General features: G+C 40.3%; 1 protein-coding gene across 16 annotated transcripts in view; it reads right to left on the bottom strand.

The window, feature by feature from the left end:
* Positions 1–1,426: 1,426 nt before the first annotated feature.
* LOC146398569 (uncharacterized) overlaps positions 1,427–17,788 on the bottom strand; it is a 121,575-nt gene continuing 105,213 nt past the window's right edge. For 12 of the 16 annotated variants that reach the window (XM_084981734.1, XM_084981738.1, XM_084981745.1 and 9 more), the window contains one exon: positions 1,427–3,036. Coding sequence is in view for 9 of the 16 variants with exons in the window: in XM_084981739.1 (XP_084837865.1) it covers positions 3,003–3,036 (34 nt within the window). In the remaining 7 variants the exon portion in view is untranslated. The remainder of the gene's footprint in view (positions 3,037–17,788) is intronic. The other 4 variants (XR_014819409.1, XR_014819407.1, XM_084981733.1 and 1 more) reach the window with 1 other exon arrangement.

The raw sequence follows: 17,788 nt of genomic DNA, 5'->3' as shown, positions 1-17,788 counted from the left end.
GAGGCCTCAGCTCCTAATACAATCACCTTGGGGGTTAGGATTTCAACATATGAACTTTGGAGAGACAAACATTCCAACCATTTTACCTACATCTGGATTTCCTTCTGCTACCGAGAATGAACTCCTAAGTCCAACTCTTCCACTTTTGTACTAGATCTGTTTTCTTTTCTTTTTTCCTTTTCTCTTTTTAATCTTTTTAGGGCTGCACCTGAGGCATACAGACGTTCCCAGGCGAGGGGTCCAATTAGAGCTGCAGCTGCTGGCCTATGCCACAGCAACACCAGATCTGAGCCGCATCTGCAGATCTACACCACAGGTCATGGCGATGCCAGATCATTAACCCACTGAGCGAGGCCAGGGATTGAACCTGCAACCTCATGGTTCCTAGTCAGATTCGTTTCCATTGTGCCACGATGGGAACTCCGAGGACTAGTCTTATAGCCTCTTTTGGTTCTGTCACAGAGGCATATATAATTTAATGATGTAGCTTAAGCTGCTTGAGTTCATTAAAGCACAGGGCAAGTCATCAAACAATAATAATAATCACTTGCCTTGCTCTGTGTGTGTGTGTGTGTGTGTACTTTTCTTGGGGACATTAGAGGAAAGCAGGTCAAGCAGCAGAATTTGAGTTTTCCTGAATCTCTTGGTCAAACACCACCTTAGTTGCTTTTACTTTTGGGATGACTGAAATTTACCTTAAAAACCCAAGAACATAAACTGAAAAACTTTTAGAAATTCTAGAGTTTAGTAATGTGGCCAGTTACAAAATCAAATACAAAAATCAATATGAAAACTGTAAAACTCTTGCAACAGAGGAAGGTAAAATGGAGAAGCATTTAAATTTAGCTTTAAATGTGAATAATAGGAGTTCCCATGTGGCTCAGCAGAAACGAATCCAACTAGTATTCATGAGGATGCAAGTTCAATCCCTGGCCTCCACTCAGTGGGTTAAGGATCTGGTGTGGCTGTGGCTGTGGCTGTGGTGTAGGACAGCAGCTGTAGCTCCGAATCAACCCCTAGCCTGGGAACCTTCAGGTGCTGTGGGTGCAGCCCTAAAACGCAAAAAATAAAAAATTTTAAATGTGAATAAAAAACTTTTTTTTTAAGGTAAGATTCTGGGCAATTCTAATTTATCTCATGGTACTTATAATGGATTTTTTCAAATAAATATATCCCATCATAAAAATGCTTTTTTATAAGACTTTATAAGTGGCATCACATGATTTTTCCCCCTGGCATAATCATCAAACAGGAAAAGTTTTGATTATGGAATAACATTTCCTGATAACCATTTGTTGAAAACATTTAACATTTCCTGATCTGAAAATTGTTGTGTTTTTTTTTTTTTTCTTTGTGTATTTTATTGTTATACTTAACAAAGCTCTCTAGCCCAGTGGGATGAAATCATCCTTTTGGAGAAAGAAACTTTGAGAAAAACATGAGTTTTATTAGAGAGACATTTTCTAGTCACGAAGAAAATAAAAATGACACAATTTTCACTTGGTGGGGAAAATAATAAGTAGTTTTTCTTTAGCCTACACTTAAGAAATTTTGATTTCTTTGGCACATTTAATTCTCCAGAGAAACTGCATGTTCTTAAAGGCAAAAAGACATTAAAATTCTACACCTCCAGAATAAACTTTCTTCCTTTAGTTGATTACACTTTGTGTGGCTGGTTCTGCCAGGCCATTAGCAAAGGGAGCCAGAGCCGTGCTGATTATGACAGTGAACAAAGGAACTAGAATCCACAGACGTCTAGGCCCCACATGCTGTGTGCCCTGTGTTACCAGAGATGCTACGGAAAATTCAGTTAAAGGAGGTAACCTTGCTGTCCTGGACCTCAAGGTCTAAAGAGGGGAAATGCCATGAGGACACATGGGGAGACGACCTGGAGATGAGTCTAGAAAGTCAGTTCCTAAGGGCATGAATCAATTTATTTTTTGCCTTTTTAGGGCTGCACCTGCAGCATAAAGAGGTTCCCAGGTTAAGGGTTGAATCAGAGCTGTAGCTGCCAGCCTACAGCACAGCAATGTCAGATCCAAGCCACATATGCAACCTGCACCACAGCTCATAGCAACACTGAGCAAGGCCAGGGATTGAAACTTCGTCCTCATGGATACTAGTCAGATTCGTTTCTGCTGAGCTAGGACAGGAACTCCAGGGCATGGATGAATTTTAAACAGAGATCAGATGTGGTCTGCAGGCTGGCACGAGGGGACAGGTAGATATAGGCAAACGAATTGCTTAGTGCTACAGGAGTCCAGATGGGAGACAAAGCAAGTGGTAAGAGGTGGTTCGGGGATAGAGAGGAGAAAGGAGGGATTAAATAAATGCACTACATAATAACCTCTGCGGTCATTTCGCTCTTGTTCTCTCTTAACACCAGTGGAGTCTTCACACAGGATTTAACTTAGCTGTGGTGACAGAAACTAAGAGCAAGGGTTTTTTCCATCCACCTCTGGGTCAGAGTTCCTAAGAAGGAACAGCTTGCTCCTGGCAGGCAGCATGGAAGTGGTGAAACTCGGAGCCAAGTTATCTGCAAGCTTGTTTTTCAGACCAATAGATCAACCTCTTCACCTGATGATTGTCAGCAGAACTCACCTCCTCGAAGCACAGGGATTCGGCCCTGACCCCAGCACAAACCCAGCAGGGCCCTATTATACCTCGGTATCCTCTCCCCGCTCTGTCCTCAGCATCTTCAGCAAGGCGATGTCCTCATGCCCTCAGCTGGGAGCATTCTTATAGCTTCTCAGGTGGGTGTGGTCTTTGCAGCTTTTCCTAAACAAGTGGCTCTTCACTCAAATTGCCTTTTAGGGGTCAGGCTGTTCCGAAGTCTGGCCAGTGGTCAGACAAGGCCTCCCTAAGTTCTCTGCAACAGCAAGAACTCCAAACTGATGTCACCACTCCAGCCTGAGCCAATGTGGGTCTGGAGAAGTCAGGATAGCAAGTCTGCAACCAGGAGGAAAGGCAGGGACTGTCTTCTCAAGTCAAGATTCAGAAGCTCAGGTCTCCTTTCGGTCAGGAATGCCATCCCCTCTGGTGAAAATACAAGACTTGGGTCAATGAGAGAGTTTACGGGCCCTGTTCAGAAGAAACTCTGTGGAGACTTCATTATTTAGTACCGGTATCTATTTAATCCTCTCCCCTTCTGAGAGCCCTATCTGATGTGCTAGTTCCAGCTAGCGTTTGGCACCACAGACCCAAGTCCCTAGAGAACACTTGGAAACCAATTCATCATCTCCTTTTGCAGGGCCTGGTGTAAACTTTCCACAGCTTGATAGTAAAGCCGGAACTGATGATCCCAAATATATCACAGTGAAATGTGGAACAAAATAAAATTTCTAGCTCTTTTTTTTTTTGAGCTTTTTTAAAAAAATTGAAGTAAAACTGGCAGATTACATTATTTAAGTTTCAGGTGTTTTCCTGTGTAATTATTGATATAATCTGTATCCTCTATCAAGTAATCACCACTAAGACTCTATTTACCATCCATCACCGTGCAGTGCACCTCCTTCACCCATTTCCTAATGCTTTTTTTTTTTTTTTGGTCTTTTTGCCATTTCTAGGGTCGCTCCCGTGGCATATGGAGGTTCCCAGGCTAGGGGTCCAAGAGGAGCTGTAGCTGCCAGCCTACGCCAGAGCCATAGCAACGTTGGATCCTAGCTGCATCTGCAACCCACACCACAGCTCACAGCAATGCCGGATCCTTAACGCACTGAGCAAGGCCAGGGATCGAACCCGCAACCTCATGGTTCCTAGTTGGATTCGTTAACCACTGAGCCACAACGGGAACTCCCCTAATGCTTTTTGTACACTGAAATAAAATTGCTCATGTACTGTGTGGGGTAGGTCTACCTTTAGGGTTCCTAACGATAAAATGAGGAGAGAGGTCTGTAGAAAAGTTCTGGCTCTGTTCCCTAAACGTACCCAGACCATGTCCTGAATACTGATCCAATTCTCATCACCCAAATAGCTACCCATCCTATTCCTAGAGGATTTCCAAGCACCACACAGAAGGAGGAAATGAAGAGTAAAGCTTTAGGCAAATGCGGAATCAGTTATTAGTCAGTGGTTTACAGCAAGGCTGCAAAACAAGCAGGAAATACATCATCAAGAAATGAGGAGTCTGTGCTGGGATGCTGGGGCTGGGCTCCATAACCTTTGAAACTTTTTTCTCACCTCAACCCTCTTCTAACTCCAATCTCTCTCCACAGGATTTGACAGAGCTTTTTCCTGCTCGTCTCTCTCAGAAGGAGCTCTTCCCTGGCTCCGCTCTGGACTTCAGTGTCCTTTTTGTCTTTTACCAACCCTTGCTTTTGACGGCAGGGCAGTGCTGCCTCTTATCTCTTATGAATGAGCACTTCCGCCTACTACTGTCATCAGAATGACAGGCCCTAGTTTAACCAGTCTTCCCGGTTCCTGGGACTTCAAATCCTCTTTCTCTTTCTTTTCCCGAGTGGGGCCACTCACAGTAGCTCATGGCTCAGATATGTCTCCCACGCCTCCCTAAAACTCAGAGAAATCCCTGCCCCAGACAGACAATCCTGGGAAGCCTACTGGATTCTCTATTTTGTATTCAGGGCTTGGGACTTGAGGATAATTATTCTGAGGCCTGGGCTACTCTTTGCAGCCCTCATCAGAGGATACGGGTCGATGTTTGCCTGACCCCACACTTCCCAGCTGGAGGTTTGTTTCTTGGCGATCATGTCAGGAAGCCCATACCGCTGAGCTGTGGGGCTCACTTCTGTTCACACACAGAGCATGCAAGCTCTTGCCAAAACTGTTTTAAACACCACATTGATGTCTAACTATTGTCTCAGCACATCTCCTTTGCTCTGAGCTGATTTGACTTTAAATGTAAATTACTGATAAGACATGAACATGGAAAATGATCCGACATGTGGAGCCGTGGCAACAAGGAGAACAGGCACTAACCTTTATGGAGTCCCTACAAGTGTAGCACAATTAATCACAACACAATGATGATATTTACTGTATGCATACTATGTGTAAGGACTGTGCTAAGCCCTCACATGTGACCTAATTTAATCCTCACTACAACCCTATGAAATAAGTACTGTACTGTTGTCCTCATTTTATGAAAGAGAAACAAAAGCTTAAAGAGGTTAAGTAGCTTGTTCAAGATGAACTGGGCTTCAAGTCAAGTTCTGTTTAAAATCTAACATCTGACTCATTCTCTCACTCAACTTTTTTTTTAATTAGAATTCTCATACGTTTGTCTGTTTTATTGCTCTTTTCAAAGAATTAGTTTTGGTGGTCTATTTTTCCTCCCTATTTATTTTTATTATTATTTTCTGCTTTTATCTTTTTTTTTTGTCCTTTTGCCTTTTCTAGGGCTGCTCCCACGGCATATGGAGGTTCCCAGGCTAGGGGTCTAATTGGAGCTGTAGCCGCTGGCCTATGCCAGAGCCACAGCAATGCCAGATCCGAGCTGCATCTGCACAGCTCACGGCAACGCCAGATCCTTAACCCCCTGAGCAAGGCCAGGGACTGAACCCGCAACTTCATGGTTCTTCGTCGGATTCATTAACCACTGAGCCACGATGGGAACTCCTGCACATATATTTAAAGCACACAATTTGAATCTGGTGCTGCCAGCGAGTGCCTTCCCAGCTGCACAGAGGAAGCCTGTTTTTAGTGGAAAGCAAAAGAGAGAGACCAACAGACAGAGGGAAGCAGAGGCAGACAGAGAATGAAAGAGAGGGAGGTAAGGTTGGGGTTGGAGAAACAAGAGAGATGAAAGTGAGAGAGAAAATAATATTAGTGATTATACCTAAATCCAAATCCATCCCTGACTTCCCAGTTTTATAGGCCCACATGCTTTCTCTTCCATATTCCTGTCTCTCTCTTCCTGAAGTTAGTCTTGGGTTTCTGAACTTGCAAGAGACAGAATACAAACTGTCACCTCTCATTGCTTCTCTTTCAGAATCTACTCATACAAACCCTTAGTGAACAATGTAGAGTTTTCTGAATGTTTCAAAGAAAAAAAAGAGGAGGTTGATGAGGTATATCCACTGCACGCAGCCAGCAAACCCCAGTGGGGGCTTCTCGTCTCTGTTCCCATCCTGATGGAGGTGGTTCCTTCTGATTCTTTTACCTCGCAGCCTTCAGCCCCTTTGGTTGCTTCTGTTACGCAGAGCAATCTCGCTACCATCTTTAATCCAAGCATCTCTTTGAAGCTCTGATGTCTATTCTAGGTAGTTTTTCTTTAAAACTAATACCAAAGTATCCATTTTATTTTACATATTACCAGATCTCAAGCCTCTAATCCTTAAGGCTTAACTTTCTAGTCAAGTGAAATGAAGTCTGCAATTCACACCTCCTATGCCCAAGGCGAGCCACCAGCCACCAGCTGCCATAGGAGCAATGAAAGTGTTCACACACTTGTAAGTGAAGAGAGAGGGGTCAGAGACAAAGACACTTGGCCATTCCTTAGACCGAGCCTTTATCAGTTTACCGATTCAGCTGCATGGAAGGGTGAAATGGAGCACAACAGCCAAGAAAGGGCTACATCCATGCATTCACACCTTTTACTCTGCAGGGGTTCTGCCCAAGATTAAACACAACCCAGTCAATGTTTGGGAGTCAAGTTAGTATTCCCCCATTTGGAGGAGAAGAGGGGGAGGAAGGCAGTGTGGCAGAAGCTACTGGTTGTTGCCACAACATCAGTTCTTTTCTTCTCAGTAATAGACACCCCCACATTTAGATGGGTGTGAAGCACCTAGAATAGAAGCTACATTTACCAGCTGGCGTTGAAGCTAGATGCAGCATATGGCTAAGCTCTGGACAATGAGATGTAAGCATAAGATGGTGTGTGCAACTTCGGGAACGTGTCCTTAGAGGTGGAGGATATATCTTCTCTTCCACTTTTCCTCCTTCTCATTGGCCGGCATGTGGATGTGATGGCAGGATCTAGGGCAGCCTCTTGGACCACAAGATGGACGTCCCATTTGGAGGACGGCAGAGCAACAGATTAGAAGGAGACTGGGTGTCTGACAACTGGAGAGTTGCCAGCTTCTGTCTTCTTACAAACCATCTGCACATTGTAGCTGAACCTATTTTAACTGATGCCAGAGGAGATATCACCCCCTCTATTGAAATCATAGCAAGAAGGCCTTGAACTCTATGCTGAGCAGTTTAGATTTGGGGGTTATATATAATGGGGAACAAGTAATGGATTTTAGATTTGCAAACAAATAAAATTCGTTCACATTGGTGGCACTATTGTATTTTCCCTTAACGTCACTAAGGACTAGAGCACAACTTTTTAAAATTTCATGCATGGGTCACTAACCACATGAACAAAGAAAAGAAGAGGAACAACAGAGTAAGTTTGTCAATCTTAATTTTCACTTAAAACAATTTAGTATTCTAGGAAGTACATAGGACTTCCGAGAAAGGAGTGGAGAATGTTGAAATAAAATTTTTCAGTTGATACCATCTCTCTTTTTCTAGCTCTGGAGATTTTTTTTTCTTTTGCCTTCTGCATAAAATTATTTACTGTCTTCTCTTTGGATTAACAGCCAGTAATGGATCACCAAGAAAATCAGAAATAAACTGAAATCAAAGGAACTATAATGGTACAGTGGATATTTTAAATTTTGGGCTGCCCGGGGTCTATTTTCTTATGTAAAGCACTGTGGTTTCCCTTTTGGGGAACTGCTACTTTCAGTATGAGCAGAAAATCATATGATTGTCAACAAATTCTTTTGTTATCTTCAGAAAGACCTCAATTTTTTAGAAAACTTTCTAGTTATTGTTGCGAATAGATATTCTATCTTAAGGAAGTTGATGTTTACTTGAATGTGCTTGCAGTTATATCATACATCCTATAGCATGGCCTTTTCACTTAATATTTTGTTTTTGAGATTTACCCATGGCGAATCATCTCGATCTAGCTCACCTGGCTCCTATATAATACGGAGTTTTATAAATTTATTAAGTTGAACCATATCGAAATGGTTGAATCGCAGCAATTTCATATGGTTCCTATGGATCATATCACAATGATCTATTTTCCAATTGATGAACATTTAAGTTATTTTCAATATTTCATTATTGCAAGCACTGATGTGATGAAAACCCATTTACACATCTCCTAAGTACTGTGCAAAATTTTCTCTAGGTTATACACTGAAAATTAGAATTGCTGGATTTTAGGGCATGTGTAACTTCCGTTTTATCAGACAGTGCCCAGTTATTTCTCAAATCATTTGTTTGTATCAGTTTCCACTTGCCAACGCTGTACAAGAATTTCCTCATCCAGACCAACACGTGGTATCAGAAATCTTGCCAATCTGATGGGTCTGAAAAGATATACCCTTGTTTTAATTTGCATTGCCTTGATTACTGATCAGTTTGAACATCTTTTTGTACTCATATTCATGCATTTTTTGAACATACTCTTTATATCATTCCCAGTTAGCTAATGGTTATTTGACTTTTCCTCCCATTTTGTAGAAGTTTTTCATATAGTTTGACTATTGCATTATGGTTAGACGTGTTGTATCTTCTCTGAAGCACTGGCTTGTCTTTCAGAATCTTTTGTTTCGAAGAGGTTTTAAATTAGAAAATATTCAAATTTGACTGTATTTCCTTTATGACCTGTGATTTTCGAGTCTTGTATGGGAATTCATTCTACCCTGTGGTCACAAAGACATTATTCCACATTATCTCCTATAAATTTTCAAGGGTTAGTTTTCACATTTGAGTCTTTAATTCATCTGGAATTGAGCATGCATATGGTACAAGATGAAGGTCTAACCTTTTCCCTATGATAACATTCTGTTTCTGCATCATTTATTGAATAGCAATCTTGTCTACACAGAGTTGCGATGACATTTCCGTTATCTTCTAAATGTCCACACTTGCCAAGCTTCTTTTCTGTACTTCTTTTCCTGGTTAATTGGTCTCTTTTTTTTTTTTTTTTTTTTTTTTTTTTTGCCTTTGTCAATGCCACATTGTTTTACTTTCTATAGCTTTATAGTAAGTATTGATATCTGAAAAGGTAATCTTTCTATACTCTTTTTCTTCTTATGGTTTTCCATCAAAAAAATTGTCAGCTGTTCTTGACCCTTTATTATTTGCTTGAAGTTTATGCTCAGCCTGTCAAAGCCCAGAACAAAGCATGAATGTGTAGATTAGGGGGAAGAATTGACCTCTTTATGACACTGAGTCTTCCCAGCCATGAGCATAGTCTAACTCTCCATTTATTTAGGTCTTTTTCTTTAGGCCTCAGATAGGTGTGTGGAAGTTCCTCGGTCAGGGATCAAACCCATGTCACAGCAGTGACCTGAGCCACAGTAGTGACCCAAGCCAGAGCAGTGGCAACACCAGATCTTTAACCACGAGGACACCAGGGAACTCCTGGGTGTTCTTCTATGTTACTAAGTAATACATTGTAATATTTTTCATAAGTATTTTCATTATCTTCCATGTTAGTTGTATTCCTAGGTTACTTTTGTAAATGGAAAAAAATTTTCATTTTAATTGGTTGTTGCTTGTGTACTGGGAGGCCACTGAATTTTTTATTTTGCTCTAGTAACACACCATCTTGCTGGACTCTTTTATAAGCTTGAATAGTTTGTGGAGTCTCTTGAATGTTGTTTGGACAATCCAATTCTCTGGAAATCATGTTTTTTCCCTTCTATTTCATTTATTTTTCCTACTTTTAGCTCTGGCTAAGACCTCTAGAACTGAGTTGGATAGAATCGGTAATTGTGGCATCCTTGTCATGTTCCTGACTAAACAGAATGTTTATGTTTCCCTGAGTATGATATTTGTGGTATATTTTTGATAAATATCAATTATCAGCTGAAAAATGCCTCTGGGTATCATGCTCTTGGGCGGGGCTGTCTTTAACCATTGGGATGTGGCAGAGTGATGCTATGTTAGGTCTATTTTTTTTGTCTTTTGTCTTTTTAGGGTTGTACCTGAGGCATATAGAGGTTCTCTGGCTAGGGATCTAATCGGAGCTGTTACTGCCAGCCTATGCCAGAGCCACAGCAATGCCAGATCTACCCCACAGCTCACGGCAACACCAGTTCCTTAACCCACTGAGCAAGGCCAGGGATCGAACCGCAACCTCGAGGTTCCTAGTCGGATTTGTTTCCACTGCGCCATGACAAGAACTCCTATGTTAGGTCTTGAGCTAAGATTTTTAAAGGTCAGATAGCTTCTGCTTTTATACTCTTGGGTGCTCTGAACTTACATGTAAGAAGTCTGGATATCCTGCTGGAAAGCCACATGGAGAGGGGTTAGCCTTGAGACTACATGGAAGAGAACTGAGTTGAGGGCAAGAAGGTTCCAGCATATAACCTTGAGTGTTCTAGCCAGCACCAGAAGTTTGAGCTATAGTAGTACAGGTACTAGACAAGTGAGTGAAAAAACCCATTTACCCCCAGAATTATGAGCAAATAAAATGATTGTTGCTTTAAGCGTCAAATACGTTGGGTATTCTGCTACATAACAAGTGGTAACTGAAATGTTAATGATATCTTGATCCTTATACTGAATTACGTGCCATTCTTATGCTTTAATTCCAGTTTTCTCCCTGCTTGCCAATCTTCCATCCTGTGATCTTTTTTGTGGTTCTGTATTCCCTTGAAACACGTGAAAATTGTTCCCTTTTTGTAGTTAATAATTCATTGGATATACCAACAAGCTCTCCAATTTCTTTGCTTCCTGTAATCCTATATTCACTTTGAGTCCAATTTCGTTCCAACATAATTGCATCCCATAGTTAAGCACTCAGTACTAACCTCTGAGTGTAAGCTCAGATTTTATCAATTTCAAAAGTTCTTCATTTTGTCCTTACGTTTAAAGGACAGTTTCGATTAATATAAAATTGCAGGTTGGCATTTATTTTACTCTTAATACTTTGAAGATAACACACCATTGGTAATTGGCGTCTATTGTTGCCGAGTCATGTGCAGTGAATTTAAATTTCATTTCTTTATAATAACATATATTTCTTTCAGGTTGCTTACAATTTTTTTCTCATTTCTCTTACTATGCAAATGTACTATGATGAATCTATGAGGAATTTCCTTTTTTCCTATATATTTCTTTCAGGTTGCTTACAATTTTTTTTCTCATTTCTCTTATTATGCAAATGTACTATGATGAATCTATGAGGAATTTCCTTTTTTCCCCTCAGAACTGATTCTTTTACCATCTGAGTGTTTTTCCATAAACTCAGTTCCTTTTAATTCTAAAGCAATACTCTTTTCACATAACTAGATTTTTAATACACAGTACCCACATTTTATGAGAGGCACGCAACTGTGGAGATTTTGAATTATTCAGAATTCACATAAGTCAAAACTAATCCTTACCACAGTATAGAAATCTTTTAGAAATAGTAGAAAACAATAACATGGATTTTTTTTTTTTTTGGTCTTTTCAGGGCCACACCCACAGCATATGGAAGTTCCCAGGCTCGGGGTCTGATCAGAGCTGTAGCCACTGGCCTATGCCACAGCCATAGCAGCTTGGGATCTGAGCGGCACCACAGCTCAGAGCAGCGAGGGATAATTTAACCCAGTGAGCGAGGCTAGGGATTGAACCTACATCCTCATGGATACTAGCCCGGTTTGTTACCACTAAGCCACAACAGGAACTCCCAACATGGATTTTTAAAAAGTGAATTCAGGTAAGGAGAAATATTTGATTGTCAGGTTTGACTGTTGAATATTTAGCAAAATATGAATAGTCTCTTTAGTCTAAGATTTAATGAAGAAATAAGTCTTTTTTAGGTTGGAAAACAGTTTGTAGGTTTTGATTCCATTAAAATTGGGGGGAAAAGTGGAGACTATTTTAGTGGTTATTAATGTTTCTTTATCATAAATACTAAATATTTTTCTCAAAGTACTATGCTTATTAGATTTATAAAATACTATGTGATCAAATTAACAACTGGCTTAGGTTTTTTAATTCAAAATGCTGTATTACCCTCTTTCAGAAACTGACAGAAATAGTATACTGAAAGTCAGCAAAAATGTAGAAGATACGAAAACTCAGTCAAACAATAGTATCTAATTGACATGTATGGAATATTTCACTAAACAACAACAGAGGAGTTCCCACTGTGGCTCAGTGGATTAAGGACCCAACACAGTCTCGGTGAGGATGTGGGCTCAATCCCTGGCCTTGCTCAGTGGGTTAAAGATCTGGCGTTGCCCCAAGCCATGGCATATGTCACAGATGCAGCTCAGATCTGGTGTTGCCATGGCTATGGCATAGGCCTCAGTGGCAGCTCGGATTCAGCTCCTAGCTGGGAATTTCCATATGTCACAGATGCAGCCGGAAAAAGAAAATGGCAAAAACAACAACAGCAGAATACACTGTTCTCCCCAGCCTCTCAGGTACCACAGACCATTCCCAAGATAGAACATATATGAGTCAATAATAATAATACTGCAACAAATTTACTTTTTTAAATTATTATTATTTTTTTGCCTTTTTGCCTTTTCTAGGGCCTCTCCTGCGGCATGTGGAGGTTCCCAGGCTAGGGGTCCAATCGGAGCTGTAGCCACCAACCTACGCCACAGCCACAGCAACGAGGGATCTGAGCCATGTCTTCGACTTACACCACAGCTCTCGGCAACGCTGGATCCTTAACCCACTGAGCAAGGCTGGGGATCGAACCTGCAACCTCATGGTTCCTAGTCAGATTCGTTAATCACTGAGCCACGACAAGAACTCCTACATACAGATCTTAGCTACTAAAATAGCTACAGATCTTACGGCTATTAAAAAGTTAGTAAAAGAATATTATAAGAGTTCCATTCTGGCCTAGTGGTTAAAGATCCAGCATTGTCACTGCTGTGGCACAGGTTTGATCCCTGGCCTGGGAACTTCTGCATGCTCAGGGCCAAAAAAAAAAAAGAATACTATCAACAACTTTATGCTTATAAATTTGACAGCTTAAAAAAATGGAACAATTTTTTGAAAACCACAAACTACCAAATCTCAACCAAGATGAAATAAATAATCCAAAGTGCTATGACCATTAGAAAAACTGAGTTCATAATTTAAAAGCTCCTAAAAAATAATTCTACAGGCTCAGATCATTTCACGGGAGATTCTAACAAACTTCTAAAGAAAAATTAACATCAGTTTTTATAATCTTTCAGAAAATAGAACTGTAAATACTCCTCAACATTTTATAAGACCAGTATTATCTCAATACTAAAACTTGACAAAGGTAGTAGTTAAAAAACGAAGAGAGAAAACCATAATTTGAAAAAAATACATGCACCTCAAATATTCATCACAGTTCTATTTCTTTCTTTTTCTTTTTTTTTCCTTTTTTGTCTTTTTGCCTTTTCTAGGGCCGCACCCATGTCATATGGAGGTTCTCAGGCTAGGGGTCTAATCAGAGCTGCAGCCACTGGCCTACACCAGAGCCACAGCAACTCGGGATCCGAGCCGCCTCTGCAATCTACACCACCCCTCACGACAACGCGGATCCTTAATCCACTGAGAAAGGCCAGGGATCGAACCCGCAACTTGATGGCTCCTAGTCAGATTTGTTAACCACTGAGCCACAATGAGAACCCCATCACAGTTCTGTTTTTAATAGCCAACACATGGAAACGACATAAATGTCCCCCCAACAGAGGACTGAATAAAGAAGGTGTCGTACTTTATTTATAGAATGGAATACTACTCAGCATGAAGGAAATACTGCCATTTGCAGCAACACGAATGGACCTGAAATTACCATGCTAAGTGAAGTAAGTCAGACAGAGAAATACAAATATCATAGGAGATGACTAATATGTGGAATCTAATAAAAATGACACAAAAGAACTTCAAGAACAGAAATAGACTCATTAGATTTTTTAAACCAAACTCATGGTTACCAAAGGGGAAACGTGGGGGGGGGGAGGATAAATTAGGGAGGGGTTGGGATTGACATACACATACGACTATATACTAAACAGATAGGTAATGAGGACCTACTGTACAGCACAAGATAATCTACTAAATACTCTGTAATAACCAATACGGGAAAGTAATCTGAGAAAGAATGGGTATAGGTACATGCATAAATTCGCTTTGCTATACACCAGAAACTAACACAACTTTGTAAATTAATTATTCTCTAATAAAATTTATTTTTAAAAAGAGAGAAAAAAAGAAATGGACAAATCAATATCTCTCATAAAAACAGACATAAAATCCTTAACAAAGTATAAGCAAACTGAATCCAATAGTGGATAAAAAAATTATACACCATGATCAATTGGGACTTATTCCAAGAAAAGAAGGTTGGTTCAACATTCAGAATCAATCAGGAGTTCCCATCGTGGTGCAGTGGTTAACGAATCCGACTAGGAACCATGAGGTTGTGGGTTCGATCCCTGCCCCCCTTGCTCAGTGGGTTAAGGATCTGGCATTGCCATGAGCTGTGGTGTAGGTTGCAGACGAGGCTCGGATCCTGCGTTGCTGTGGCGCTGTGTAGGCTGGCAGTTGCAGCTCCGATTCGACTCCTAGCCTAGGAACCTCCATATGCCGTAGGAGCGGCCCTAGAAAAGGCAAAAAGACAAAAATAATAATAATAATAATAATAATAATAATAATAATTCAGAATCAATCACTGGTACATCAGCAGGCTAAAAACTAAATTGTCTGATTATATGACCTTATACAGAAAAATCAACTAATAAAATACAAAAGCTATTAATGCTGGAAAAAAAAAAGACTCTCAGCAAGTGGAGATAAAGGGAATAAACTCAGCTTGTTAAAGAGCATCTATAAAAACCTCAACTCATGTCAAACTGTGTAGTGAAGGACTGAATGTTTTCCCCCAAGACTGGAAAAATGGCAAGGATGTCTACTTTCACCACTTCTTATTAAACATAGTTCTAGTATTTCTAGCCACTGCAATAAAGCAAGAGAAGGAAATTTAAAAAGTTAAAAATAAAAACAAACTGTGTGCAGATGCCTTATTTGTTGTCATAAAAAAAGAAAAAATCACGAGGAATCTACCAGAAAAAAGAATTCCAGAGTTAATAAGTGAGTTCAGTAAGGTCTTAGGATATACGTATACATAAAATAATTAAACTGTATTTTTATATACTAACAATGAACATGTAGAAACTGAAATTAAAAATACAATACCAGGGATTCCCATCATGACTCAGTGGTAACAAACCCGATTAGTATCCATGAGGATGTGGGTTTGATCCCTGGCCTTGCTCAGTGGGTTAAGGATCCAGCATTGCCATGAGCTAAGGTGTAGGTCACAGACACAGCTCAGATCCCAAGTTGTTGTGGCTGTGGTGTAGGCTAGCAGCTACAGCTGCGATTCAACTCCTAGCCTGGGAACTTCCATATGTTGCATATGTGGCCCTAAAAAGAAAAAGAAAAAAAAAAACCCAAAAAACAAAAACATTCAAAATCACTCCAAAGAAAGTGAAATGATGTAGGTACATGCTTAACAGAAAAAATACAGGATGTGTATGCTGAATATTACAAGGTGTTGATGAAAAAATCAAAGATATCTAAGTAAACGAGAGACAGACCATGACAGTGGATGAGAAGATTCAATAAAGATGACAATTATCCCTAAAAAGATCTGTCAATTTTAATGCAATTCCTAGCAAAAACCCAAGGAAAGAATTTTTTTCAAACATCAACAGTCGTATTCTAAAATTTATATGGAAAGAAACAGGCTCTAGAATAAACAATTCTGACAGAGAAGAGTAAGGTGGGAGGAATCACTCTACTCAAAGTAAAGTCTCACTATATAGCTACAGTGGCATATTTTAAGAGGGACAAGTTCAGGAGTTCCTGCCGTGGCCGGCGGTAACCAACCCGACTACGATCCATAAGGACTCGGATTCGATCCCTGGCCTCACTCAGTGGCTTAAGGATCTGGCGTGGCTGTGAGCTGTGATGTAGGTTACAGACGTGGCTCAGATCCTGTGTTGCTGTCTCGGATCCTGTGTTGCTGTGGCTGTGGTGTAGGCCGGCGGCTACAGTTCTGATTCGACCCCTAGCCTGGGAACTTCCATATGCTGTGGCCCTGAAAAAAGGAAAAAAAAAAAAAAAAAAAAAAAAAAAGAGGGACAGGTTCATAGATCAATGAGGGAGAAGACAGAACCCAGAGACGGATGCAAGCACAGTCTACTGATTTTTGACACAGCAACAATTTTGATAGAAACTGCTTAAAAAAGCAGTCAAATAGAGGAGTTTTAAACTTTTCAACAAATGGTACAGGAGAGATTGAACACTCATAGGCAAAAACAAAGAAAACCAAAAAACAAAGTCAACCTAAATCTCACACTTTATACAAAAAATAAACTCAAAATACTTAAATGCAAAATATAAAACTATAAAACTTAAACAAAAACATCAGGGGAAAATCTTTGGGATCTTGGGCCAGGCAAGAAGTTGTTAGTCTTGACGCTAAAAGAAAATGAAAGAAAAACTGCTAAATTGGGCCTTATCAAAATTAAAGCATTTGCTTTGCAAAAGCCTATGTTAAGACAGTGAAAAGATAAATTACAGCCTAGAAGACATTTGCAAGCAACATATCTCAGAGTTGGCTTCTAGAAATATGAAGAACTCTTTTTTTTTTTTTTTGTCTTTTTGGGTCCCACCCATGGCATATGGAGGTTCCCAGGCTAGGGGTCGAATCGGAGCTGTAGCTGCCAGCCTACCCCACAGCCACAGCAACTCGGGATCCGAGTTTCGTCTGCAACCTACACCACAGCTCACAACACCGGATCTTTAGCCCACTGAGCGAGGTCAGGGATGGAACCTGTGGATACTAGTCAGGTGTGTTAACCGCTGAGCCACAGTGGGAACTCCCGAAATATGAAGAACTCCTAAAGCTCAACATTAAAAAACAAACAAATGAAAATTGATAAAAGCCATGAAGAAATATTTTACTGAAGAGGTCATACAGTTGGCAAATAAGTATACATGAAAAGATATTCATCATCATTTGCCATTCAGGAAATTCAAATTAAGACCACGACGAGGTATCGTGGTACACCTGTTAGAATGCCTAAAATTAAAAATGGTGACTACACCAGATGTTGGCAAGGATGTAGAGAAACTGAGGATAGCTCCTACATTGCTGGTGGGAATGTAAAATAGTACAGCCCTCTGAAAACAATTTGGCATTTTCTTATCAAGTCTAGATGTGCAATAACCATATGGTCTAGCATTGTGCTCTGGGGCAAATGAAATGAACAGCTGTGCATGAATGTTTATAGCAATGTTCTGTAATAGTTAAAAACTGGAAATGGGAGTTCCCATTGTGGCTCAGTGGTTAACGAATCCAACTAGGAACAATGAGGTTGCGGGTTCGATCCCTGCCCTTGCTCAGTGGGTTAAGGATCCGGCCTTGCTGTGAGCTGTGGTGTAGGTCTCAGACGTGGCTTGGATCCCAAGTTGCTGTGGCTGTGGTATAGGCAGTTACAGCTCCGATTAGACCCCTAGCCTGGGAACCTCCATATGCTTTGAGTGCAGCCCTAGAAACGGCAAAAAGACAAAAACAAAAAAAAAAAAAAAAAAAAAAAAAATGGAAATGGCCCGATGTCCTTTAACAGGTGAGTGGTTAAACAAACTGTGATTCACACATACCATGATATACTACTTAGCAATAAAAAGGAATGAACTATTGATACACGTAGTAACTTGGATGAATCTCCAGGGAATTGTGCTGCATAAGATAAGCCAATCTCAAAAGGTATGTATATACTATATGATTCCTTTAGGCAATATTTTTGAAATGACAAAATTATAG

The sequence above is a fragment of the Sus scrofa genome, chromosome 11 (genome assembly GCF_054392235.1).
Source record: "Sus scrofa isolate SSC_HxYL_T2T_F1_AM1 chromosome 11, Sscrofa_HxYL_maternal_Yorkshire_Landrace_v2.0, whole genome shotgun sequence".
NCBI classification, from domain to species: domain Eukaryota; kingdom Metazoa; phylum Chordata; class Mammalia; order Artiodactyla; family Suidae; genus Sus; species Sus scrofa.
The sequence above is the reverse complement of the archived record's forward strand: the minus strand, read 5'-3'. Positions and strand labels throughout refer to the sequence as shown.